This window comes from Lissotriton helveticus, chromosome 1_1, assembly GCF_964261635.1.
Source record: "Lissotriton helveticus chromosome 1_1, aLisHel1.1, whole genome shotgun sequence".
In the NCBI taxonomy this organism is placed as follows: Eukaryota; Metazoa; Chordata; class Amphibia; order Caudata; family Salamandridae; genus Lissotriton; species Lissotriton helveticus.
The window spans coordinates 1,930,337,486-1,930,350,136 of NC_136057.1; the positions used below are offsets into that span (position 1 = coordinate 1,930,337,486).

Genomic DNA, 12,651 nt, shown 5'->3' on the forward strand with positions numbered 1-12,651 from the left:
CTTCACAGTCTAATAAACCAAATATAAGAGGTGCTTGTACAGTGCTCATCCTGAACTCAAGCATTTAAAAGTGCGCTCTTAATGATAATAAATAAAAAATGAGGCTCTGTGAAATAAAATATTTGCCTAGGATCACACAATTTTGGGCAGAGCGGGAATCCAATATTGATTCCCGGTTCTCTGGTTTCACATTTTGAAATTCAGCCTCAAGAATCTGGTGTCTCTTTCTCTCTCTCACATTTACATCAAAGGTCACTGTTTTGTCTTTCATTCTTGGCTGACAGCAAGAGAAACCGACACAGAGATAGCAAACCTGACTCATGTGCTCTCAAACCCAACTACCAAGCCAAGGATACATTTATTTGGGGGGTGTCATAGTTTTCTGAAGCTACACTCCTGTCTAAGCATCCATGCATGAGGCGAGCCTTGAAAATATTTGGCATGTAAATCATGCCACAAACATCATCTAAAAATATGACAAGTCTTAGCTTTAAAAAAACTATTTCATTAGCATGCGGACAAAATGATACTTTAGTGCATATTTCACCTAAGTATATTTGATTATATCACTGCATTTCGTGTCATTTATTAGAAGATTTTAAACATGAACTCCCCCTCCACCCTGATGGCAATGACTTTAGTAAAGCAAGAGGTGAACCAGTAGTCATTTGGACCGTATATGTGGCCTAGGTTGTTATTAAACATGGAGCAACACTGTAGTCCATTAACCCCTCTCACGCTGGTGACGGAACCGCTCCGTCACCAGCCACGGATGCGCTGTGCTGATGAAGGAGCGGCTCCGTCACGGCCCGCTCGGCGTGCCTTCGCGGCGCGGATTCCGCGCCTGCACTGGACGTTCTGTTGAGCGGGCGGGGCCGTGACGGAACCGCTCCGTCATCAGCACAGCGCACCCGAGGCTCGTGACGAAGCGGTTCCGTCACGAGCATGGGAGCGCTGCGCGGCCCCCCCACCCCCTTAGCGCTGCGGCGGAATTGCCGCCTCAGCGAAGGGGTTGCTCAGCGAAGGGGTTAAATCAACCACAAGAGAGATTATTGTTCAGAGAACATCCGCAGTTCATGCATTACAACGTGCTCTCATTTGTATTAATAAAGAAACAGGAGGCACAGTGAAATACAATAATTGCTTAAGGCCACACAATTTGGTCAAGCAGGAAAGCTGCAATTGATCCCAGTTTTTATGGTCTCACCTTATGCAGTTCAGCCACTGGATAGAATCCTTTTCTCTCTATGATTTACAGCAAAGATTAATGAACCTATTACATACCAGTAATCTTCATTAACCTGAGTACAATGATCCTTGTCCCAGTCCTCACTTAGCCAGGTGGCCCTGCCCCAGACAGCCTCCTTAAAAGTCAAAGTCGTTTTCCTATTTTGTTTTTACAAATTGACCGCTCTGCGATATTGCGACTTGCTGTGTAAAAGACACATATTGGAAGTGCACTATGGGAGGAAAGGTGGGTAAGATATTGGGTCGATGACAGGTACATGAAGATTACTGGTAAGTAATGGGTTCATTACTCCCTTGTATGTGATCCTCTTCCCAGTCCTTTCAGTGATAATGTACTTAAGCTTTAATTAAGGCACCACAATATGATGCATGCCACATGTGTTGTATTAGATGCACAGAATACGTATACAATTACTTCATTGCAGCTTTCAATACTCCAGCTTTTAATACTCCAGTAGCAACATTCAGAGTTATCTTTATTTATTACATTTATTATCTGCAATGGGAAACAAATGTAACTGGAGTAGAGCAAGTGGCAGCCCTGCATATTTCCTGTACTGATCCTTCTGCAGATTCTGCCCATGAGGATAAATTACTCTTGTTCAGCATCCCTGCAAAGTTTTGAGAGTTTCAAACCCTGCAGACAGATATGTCTGTGAAATAGCTTGATTGGCTTATCTACTTAGCCAACTTTTTAACCTTGTTTGCTGCCCCTTGTGAGACAAACAAAGCATTTGACAAACTAAAGTCCTTGGTTCATTGCAAATATATATGCAAGGCTCTCCCAATATCCAGTAAAATACAGATAATATTGGCTGTACCCGCTTGTATCAGTTGTAGAACTAGCTCTTGTGTGCAAAGGAATTGCCTTTGGACCTGTGGTCTAAATTTAAAATCCTATCTTAGCACCAGCCCTTAGGCCTCTCTGCACTTTGCCACTGCTATCTATTGCTAAAGTGATGGAGATGCAGAAAATGGTTGTGGTAGCCCCCGTACAATCTCAAATAGGCTATTGCAATGTGTTATACCTGGGCACTCAGAAACGTTTGCTTCTGCAGCTTCAATCGCTTCAAAGAGCGGCAGCGTGTCTTGTCTTTGGCATTCCAATTTGCCCCAATCTCTAAAGGGGATTTGGGACATACACTGTCTGGCAGATACCCAAAGACTTACATTTAAGACACTGTGTATAGTTCATAAAGCCGTGCACAGTGGTGGCCCAGCCTACTTCCTGGCTGGAATCTTAGATCATGTACGGCAAGATTAGTCTCAGTGCGAAGAAATAAGAAACCCAGATGGGTTGAGAGAAGTTTCTCCTTCTGAGCTGGCAAACTCTGGAACTCCATATCAATGGGACTGTGATAGAAATCTAATCCATTGCCATTTAGTAGGTTGCTAAAACCTGGCTGTTTTCTAATTACATGAAATAAATAGTCTGTTGTCTACTATTCAGAATCACGAGTGCTAAGACGCCCTGGCAATTGCACGCTATAAAAACAATAACTTACTTACTTACTAGATCACTCCACACAAAGTGATAACATGGGCTTACAGCCAATTGGCACATTTAATTTAATTATAAGTCCCTAGTAAAGTGGTATTACCTATTCCCAGGACCTGTAAATTAAATGTTCTAAATGGGCCTGAGGCACTAATTGTGCCACCCAGTTAAAGTAGCTTGACAAATATGTCTCTGGCCTGCCATTGCCGCCTATGTGCAGTTTTAAACTGAAATTTCGACATGGCAAATTAAATCTTTTGCTGGCCTAAACCCTCCTTTTTAATACATATATGTCACCCCCTATGGTGGGCCCAAAGTAGCCCATAGGGCAGGAAACGGTGTATATAAAACGTTGTGCATGTTCTTTTATATTTTACATGTTCTAGTAGTGAAAAACTCTTACATTTGTTTTTTACCACTGCAAGGCCTACCTCTCCCCTAGGATGACATTGGGTTATCTTATTACATCTAAGAAGTGATAACTTTCAATTGGGTGCAAGCTGGAATGTTGAGTTTAGTATCTACAAATTGTATATTTGAAAGCCTCTTTAATGGTAAAGTTAGATGTTGAGACACATTTCTACAAACACCACTTTTAGAAAGTTGGCATCTTCTAGTCTGAAACATTTGGTGGCTGCAGCCTGTATCCTGGGCCAAATCACTAGGTGTAGCTGGCATTTCACCTTTGTCTATCACTACCAAACAGTGAGGCAAAGGGGGAATAGGTGTTGGCAGGGTGGCCATCTCAGAATTGATAGGGGGAGGAGCTGTCACCTACCGCACTTACACATCACAAACGCTCTGCCTCAGAGCACTCACAAAGGATGTCACACTAGTGTTTTGTGCCCCTAGAAAGGTGGGGGTGGGGCCAGGGCAGGGAGGCAGGAAATTCCAACAGCTCTAGGATGGAAACCTCCAGAACCTTCCCCTACTTCAAAGCTGGCACCACATATAAATATTGGACCCTCAGAATCAACTTTCTAATACACAACTGGACCCATGGAAGACTTAGAAGAAGCACTGCTGAGCGGCTATGCTGCTAGAACTGCAAATATGCTGCCCTGCTGCCTGAGTGAGAAGGGCTAAACCTGCACCTTGATCCAGGACCGCCAGAATGACTCCAAGGGCTAGTTGGCTGGCCTCCTGATTACAGGCTCAGTGATTGCACTGACTCACCTCCGACCATCTGTTCTTTGTTTCCATCCATTTTAATGTCTCTAACCCCATACACTCATATCTGAGGGTATTACTAATGGATTAGGTACTGGAAATGGAAACCTCTCTGTAGGTTGCTTAGGAGCAGTCACCACTGTAATACCTGCCTCACTTCCTTTGTTAAATGAATACATCGCTGGTACTGCTGTGTTGCAGCAGACCAATGGTTTAACAGATTATATATTAGATATTTGAAATAATGGCATGCCCAGGTCATTATCATCATTGTTACTTTCATTAAGCTTTGGATGCATAACCAATCTCTTGTTGATTCTTGATAATGGGTCCACAGCTGTGATAACTGCCTCAGTAAGCAATGTCTTTGCGTTTCTGGGAGAAACTCTTGCCCCTGCTCAGTGACTATCAGTGCTTCTATGAAAGTATTTTTCTGAGCAGGTTAAAGACAGGATTTCTGGTAGTCAACCACAAATCTGAGTGATTCTAAGCAAGTGCATACTCTGCATACTGGATTCCACACTAAAAACAGAAGAACCAGAAATAAACAATCATCAAGGTAAAGATCTATCTGAATATCTTGTAATTGTAAATGCACAACTACTGGTACCGGACCTTTTGAGTACCATGGGTGATATGGACAGGCCGGACGGTAAGGCTGTGGATCAGTCTGTGGAACTAAACATCCTGAAGATCCAGCATTGCCAGAAAATCCCCTTTTTTCATCAGTGAGATTATTGATTGTAATGTCACCAGATGGAACATCATTTAACGCACAAACGTGTTTACCCTCTTTAAGTCCGGTACCAATTGAAATTTTCCCAATTAGTATTTAGGCTTGAATGCCAAAGGGATAATGCTTTGTTTTTAATTCTTGATGCATGAGGTTAGGGCGTCGGTGGCACACAGAGGGGCCAAGAGTACCCCGAGCTGAGCCAGAACAGGACACTGGCTTGCTTAATTAGCACGGTACTACAATGCAGATCACAAGTCATTTTGACGAAGCAGCAAGCGCAAGGTAAGTGTTTTTTTCTTTTTTTAAATTGTATTTCCATTGGGCACTGCCTGATTGTCATATAGACCAGTTCGGTCCTGGCCCCAATTATAATTCCTAAGTGACTGTAGGCAGAAGTACACTATGTGAGGCACATCTTCTGACTTGACTGAACAGATGAGTGCTTGCATATTCGAAGCGAAGAGGCACTGTATAGAAGAAAGGACCACTGGCACAGAGATGGCTGTTGCGGAATAGAGGTGGCGGGGCAGTGTGTAAGAGCAAAAAACAGAAAAGATTACTTACCTACCAGCTGCTGCTTCTGTCTTCTGTTCCTGTTGACTCAAGGCAGTGCAGAGGCTCCCAGACTCCCCTAAGCCAATCATGACACTGCTGTCATGCTGGTAATACTACTACCAGTATGAGAGAAGTGCAGGGATTGGTCTGAGGGGCTTGGTTTGGTGCTCAGACAGGGCCTGGGAGCCCGTGTCTATTCTCCACCTGACTGTGCAACACAGTCTGGGGTGGAGAAATGCTAAGTGCTCATGGCAGTTTGGTCGTCCTAAGAAGGCCAAACACACCGACATGCGCAGTTATGGTGCCCACCACTCCTCCTCCCTGCTCAATCATGATAGCCTAGCCCAGCCCCACCATGCTCTAGACAGCCTCAGTGCTGAAAAATAAAATATAATAACATTGTTTTATTGTCATTTTATTTTTCCTGTTTGCACTGCTGAGAGAGCAATGAGGTGATGCTCCTCCGCCTTAATGGAGGAGCCACCGCTGCACTGGCACCTGTGCTGCTTGTGAAGTGTCACCTAGGACATACTGCAGTATGCTCTACTTTGTCTTGCCAATCATGGTTTATGCACCTTTTTGGGAGCTGTGGTTGAAGATCAAAGTTTAACACTGACTCTGTGATGTTGCAGCCGGAGCCACACTCTAGAATGTTCACAATCAGGCACTATATAATATTACTATTTGTGTGTGTGTGTGTGTGTAAAGCTTTATATATGTAAATCTCTAAGAAGTACCTTTTTCAAATGTACGCCAAGGCAAAATATCTATAAACATCCACAAAATGTCTGTGATCGTCCCACAAATGTCAGCCAAGCCAATGAATCAATGGCTGAAGGGACCATACCCAAACAGCCAAAGGGTCATTTGGACTGACCTAAAGTCCGTTTTTCCATGTACTTTATGTGTATGTTGTGTTTGTGTTATGTGTACCTTATGTGGTGATAAAACGCCTTGCCATACCGCTAAACCTATCTGCATTGAGACCTACAAAGTGAAGGACACCGGACCAGAAGGTAGTAGGTAGAGCAGAGCCTCTCTCTGGTTACTTCATGTCATGAATCAATAAAAGTGTTTGAAAAACCAGGCCTTTTCAAAGGGATTTGGAGAAAGATCATTTCTAGACATAGGGAAAATTCTGCAAAACAAAATATTGGATGAGAAATCAAATTTAAAATCAGCACTGTCTCTAGGCGCAAAAAGGAAAATGCGGGTAACACTGGCTCTTTTCAACACTTACCTGACAGACAAAAAAACTTTACGTAATTAAAATGTACATAATGTCATGTGAAGTGAAAAACATGAATTTCCTGGGAAAAAACAGTACAGTGGACGACTGTGTTCAGTGATCCAATTCAGGGAGATAAGAAAAGTAAACCCATGGGCAGCCCACTGTCAGTGTGCTATATTCTCGGAGTGTGGAGCTCCCAGGCTGTCTTAAAGTTATTGGGCCCTATTCACAAAAGCCAACTGAGACAAAATCCTAACTTTACGACTTTCTGTATTCAGAAAGGGCATTTAGGAGTAGTAAAGTTTGGAATCCTAAATTTACTACTCCTAAATGCCCTTTGTAAATACCGAAAGTTGTAAAGTTAGGATTTTGTCTCACTTAAACGTAGGTTTTGGTCTTAAAATCCTAATTTTACGGCGTTTGGTATTTTACAAAGTGCATTTAGGAGTAGTAAAGTTAGGATTCCTAACTTTACTACTCCTAAATGCCCTTTCTGAATACCGAAAGTCGTAAAGTTAGGCTTTTGTCTCAGATTACTTTTGCGAATCAGGCCCAATAATTATTTTTCCTCTATGTGAAGCTGCATGCTAATGGAAAAAGATTAATTCAATGTATTTCTCCTTGTACAGGAGGAACTAAGAAGGATTTGACAATCATAGGTGCGCAACCTGTTAATTTCCCACAGGTATTATGAAATGTATTTTTATCAAAATCTGGAATAAAACACCATCTTTAGAGAGGATTTTATTATTTTATTTTAAAGAGTTTGCATCTTGTTTGAGAAAATGTTCTAGGATCCCAAACTTTGGTGTAGATATTCTGTGATCTTACATATGGACGGATATAGTAAGTGTTTATGAATATTAATAAATATTCAGTGATGGCGAACTTGCATCATTCCTTTAGTAGGTTTCTGTAGAAAGCATGTTAATCTGTGAATGCATTGCTCAGTTTTAGAATTTCTCTGAAAGATGCAACCATACATACTTCTTGAACAATATAAATTTAATAACCACTCCGTAGCTTTGTATCTACCCAACATCTGTGCCCCGTATCTTTATTCTTGTATTCCCTTATATCTTTTGATTATAACATAACAAAAAAGCAGAGCCCCATTCTTGGGCTTGCTTAGAAGGAAATTGCTTACCTACATTTTCAGTTTCCAAACGTTCCACTGTGGAAATATGATGTTTTTGCAAAAATATTTCCTGACTAACCAACAATAGGTTACAGTTTATTTAATAACATAACACAGTTAAGTATAAAGCTCATTCACTCCTTAGTGCATCTTGGCACTGAATGACAGGTGATTATTGTTACGCAACTAAATGGTATTACATTTAAGTTGTTTTGTAACTTTTAATATTTGTATTCCAACTTTTGAAATTGCTAATTTTCTGGATTTGGAGAACGGGTCCTGCTAGCTTAGTCTCATGGAATGCCCAGGGTAGAATTGGGAAGAGGAGGGAAAGGGGATAACCCAGAGAAAATATTTTTTGCTTACTCCATTCCTGCTGCATTTGTGGCTGACATCGGACTGACTTCCTTGGCCTTCTGTTGAGCTTGTTTCTCTTGAAAGGCTTCTTCTTCCTCCTGCTCCTCCTCAAATACAAAGATAATTGTGTTAGTTAGGCACAATTTAACAATTTCAAAAAAGCTCAAAACCAAGAGCAACGCTTTCTTGGAATCACACAGTGGGCCTGATTAGGATTTCAGAAACTCCAATTTCAATGGGAGCTTGTGCAGCGGGCGGAAACTGCCCTCAGCACATGCTCCCATTGAGAAATGAGAGTTTGTGAAAATCTCTGCACCGTGTGGCAGGCACCGGGACATGGTGTAGGGATTTTCAGGCCCAGATTCAGAGGTCCAGGGGGGAAAGGAGCCCAGCTAGGGGCTCCCAATGTTGCTTTTCCAACAGCCTTTCCATGTCGGAAAGGCTGTCAGAAACCAACAACGTAATCACAACATCGGAAACGCCGTCCTTAAGGGATCATGAGGAGTTTTTGAGTGACCGATGGGCTTCATGAGCCCGTCGGAAGGCATTGGTTGGTCCCTTTGACTGCTGCTTCTGACCGCACGCATACTAAGGCGTCGGTTGGACAACAGCAGTAGATGTGGTTCGGACTGCAAGCGCCAAGTCATCGGTTGTGGGCCGAACTGTATCGCAATGAGGGACAGAATATTCAATAAGAACCTCATGTTGAGAACACTTCCATCCGAAAATAAAAGGTTATCATAACTCTTCTGAACTTTAATTGTTACCCAAAGGAACATCAATTGTGAACAGAATGACCTTGATGAACCAACACACAATCCAATGCAAGGGTCAGAAATTTAACAATGACATAAAGGGGCTAAACGTTTTGAACAATGGCTAAGGAATCAATATTCCTACTTAACAAGGCTTTGAAAAAAGTGCTCAAAGACCATGTGACATAAATGGGACCTTTCATGAGAGCATGATGAACAATTGTACCACCAACAGATGTTAAAAATAAGGAATTCGAAGAATCTCTACAGAAACTTAAAAATAATCTCTGAAAATATAATCTGTTCCAGAATACTTGTAATACAGTTTTAAAAACCTTAAAAGTGTATCAGACTTGAAGCATCATTCATAATTTGTGAAATTTCACTAAATCCCACAATAGATAATTTCACATACATTTGCACAGAAAATGTATTCCGAAGAGACATTACCTGTTCAAATCAGACTCTTATCAGAATCACTTTTTTATGTGAGGTAATGCCCTTGTATGACAAATGTAATGGAAGATACTGGCAAACTACATTTTGAACAGAAAGCATAATTTTTCTAATTTTGTGAACATTTTTATGAAGTTATACAAATTTCCATCAATAAGACCTACACAATTCCACACACCTCTTTCATAACTCAAGAACACAAAGATTTGGAAGATGTCTCTATTCCAAAGTCGGTAAATGTTTATCATGTAGACCATGTGATACAAAATGTAATGCCAGGAAAGTTGTTCCACATGGTTGAGGTTTTCTTTTTATCTTAACTGTAGACAAGGCAAAGAGTTTTAATACTCTCATGATGTAGTTTAAGGAGGTTTGGATCAAAGCAGATGCATCTTTCCATGCACAGTTGATGGAAACTACAAGGGTTGGGCATACCTCTCAGGAAGTGATGAGACTGGGGTTTGGTGGCAGAATGAGGCAAGAAATAAACAAATGAAGAATCTATGTAGCGCCAACAGATCATAATAATGTAAAATGGCTGCTCTTTAAGTACAGTGGTTTACACAATGTAAACTTTAAACTTTAATTCTTTGAGCTTTTCATGTACTGTACAACACATATTAGGCAGTACACAGAGGACTTGACCCTCACTCAAAAGCATCTCTCATGAGAATATGCTTTGATTCACATCTGAGGTTATGTCCTGAAGGATCCTTTAAGGATCACACTGGCATGATGTTCCCATTCTTTTACTGCACGAGGTATGTAAAACTTACAGCCATACTTGTTTTTGATTCTAACACTCCATAAAACAATGCTCTACACATCATGAAAATATTTCATAAGAAAAGAATACAGCTGAAATATAATTTTACAAAATTGTTTGAAAAAATAAGTAGTTAAAATAACATTAAAAATCACCACCATCTCTAATATCTGTCACGTGTTGTAAAAATAATTGTTTTAAATAAAGTAGAGCCTAAAAAAGGTTCGGCCATTAGAATAGCCAAAATATTTGCAAATTATACTGATGTAGCTGCTTGAGTGCATGCATGTGGAATGTTAGTGTAGAACATGAAATGGGTGGAATTTAAGGCATGGAAGGTGAAGGTTTGAATGGGATGCGGGTGAAGAAACCTGCAGAAGTGGTTGGAGTTTTAGCATCTCCACTCGTCTAATGGAATAAACTTACAAAAAATAGAACCTTATTATGAGATGTGTTGCAGGAAAAATGCAACAAATATGGCCATGAGCTTGCTTACTGGAGCAAAGTGAAGAAAATAAATCATGCATATGAGAGGCATTTACATTTGCCGATACTCGCTCAATATCTCAAAGAGAATTTCACAAAAAAGAGGAGGCTTCAACTATCCAGGAAGTTTGGGTGGCTGCAGCAACTAAGCATATACTATTGGAAATTTGTGAGCAGATATTTACTTTCGAGACCAACTGTCTATTCACATGCCTGCATACGGACTCTGAGCAGCACTTAAACAAAACTTCAGTACACAGCTTGCTGGTGGAATACACATGGAGAAGAGTGAAACAGAGGAGCAAAATGTCATACCACCGTCTCTGTGTCAAGGATCACGCAATGGGGCCCAAAGAAACAACCATTTTGATAGGCTTATGGAGATCTAAAGTGGATCCACTGGTCACATTTAGGAAACAACACACCTGCATTTTTTCAAAGAAAATATATAAAATGATTATTATTTAATTAACTAGTTATGTAGCTGCAAGGACAATGTGAACTTGAGTAATAGTGCTGGATGTGTGTGGGCACCAGTTACAGCCAGCTGGAGATGAAATTCTGAATCAGGTCACCATTTTTTCGGAGGTGAGAGATATTTAGCACTAACTATTGAGTAGTTAGTTACCTATAGCAGTGGTTTCCATAAATTAAATGGTGTTAGGTTACCACTTTTTTCTTCATTACTAAGACCGTACCTCTATAACAGAATTACTTTAATCAAGTTTAAATGTATTCCTTTAGTGAGGAACAACTGTAATTAACACTTGGTATGCAGCATTTTATTTATGTACCGTTGAGCAACCGGAGTTTCAAAACAGCATTAGCACCTGCGGAGTATTGGTACACATCTACACCAGTATGACCTTGAGTGCTCAAACTTTCACAAAGGCATCCACCTCAGGCATTTTGGGCAGTGGGAGTAACACTTTCCATGAGATAGAGAGACTCTAAGGGGTGTTTCCTAAATTATATTGCTGTGCTAAATAAACGACTTCATGTCTGCGGAACAAAAAAAAAATCATGTTCCACTCTTTGGGTTGACAAGAATTAAATACTTATGGCTAAATGCAAAAAGGAGTTATCACTGGCGATTCTGCCATTTTCAAAGCAGCACTGGTACATTTTGGCAATTATTTTGCACCAAAGATGTGCATTAGAAAAACTTGTTATATATTTTTCCAAAGAGAGCACATCAAAGAGACTCCATAGTTGACTACATATCCGCTCTTCAAAAATTGGCTTTGGACTGTAAATTTTGTGTTTTACACGTGGATGTAATAAATGACAAGTGGTCATACATACTAGTGCACCATCAATCCAGGAAAGGTTATGGGTGAATGGGGGCTCAAAGCTGGAAGATATTTTACTAGGGAAATTTATGTGGCTTTAAACTCCCGCATTGTGTTAAAGGACGGGGCTTGCCCAAAGATACACAAGGCTACTAATGTACCCCTGCTAGTCTAATTCAACGAGCTGACAAAGGAATTAGAGAAATTAGTGGGTACAGTCATAATAGGGCCAATTGAAACATCAGAGTAGATTTCTCCATTGGTTATTGCAAGAAGTTCAATGGAACCATAGACGTTCACCATTTGTATGATTACATAATTGTTGATCAATTTCCATTACCTTGTATTAATCAAATGCTAAATTCTGTGCCAGGTGCAAAATGTTTCGCTATGGTTGACTTGTCGTCAGCCTATCACCATAGTTCCTTGGAAGCATACAGTAGAATGCACAGAGCTGCTGTATCAATAGATGGTTGTTTTCAAATCAGAAGGATGTCATTTGGACAGGCATCCACTGCAGTGATTATTCAGCGACTGGTGTGCCAGTTATTATGGAAAGATGGTTATATTAAATGCTTCAAATATGATATTTTGATTTATGGGAGGGGCAAACAGAAACATGATGCACATTTACAGTGAGTTTTGAGGGTGCTAGAGGAAAAGGGTTAACTTTTGAAATTTCCAAATGCAAATTTCCAAAGGAGAGGTCTTATCTGAGGATGAAACCAAATCAAAGAAAAGTTTGGTAGATTTTATACTGGTTGCCCCAGCTCTGACTAATAAGGATGTGGTGTATTCTTTACTGATAAAAACAAAGGTCACGTTTGACGGAATAAATGAGTGTCTGGAGGATTTCAAATTTGTCAAGGAGGTCATAGATAAGTCCACTTATATCAATGAGTTTGATGCAATGTTGCAAAATGTTATTACAAAGATGCCAGCGAAAAATGGATCGGTGGTATT

General features: G+C 40.5%; 1 protein-coding gene across 1 annotated transcript in view; it reads right to left on the reverse strand.

Moving 5' to 3' along the window:
* The window catches only part of CACNA1E (calcium voltage-gated channel subunit alpha1 E), a 1,292,345-nt gene that overhangs the window by 537,855 nt on the left and 741,839 nt on the right, over window positions 1-12,651 (reverse strand). The window contains exon 17 of the mRNA XM_078643465.1: window positions 7,943-8,040. Coding sequence (XP_078499591.1) covers window positions 7,943-8,040 — 98 coding nt within the window. The remainder of the gene's footprint in view (window positions 1-7,942; window positions 8,041-12,651) is intronic.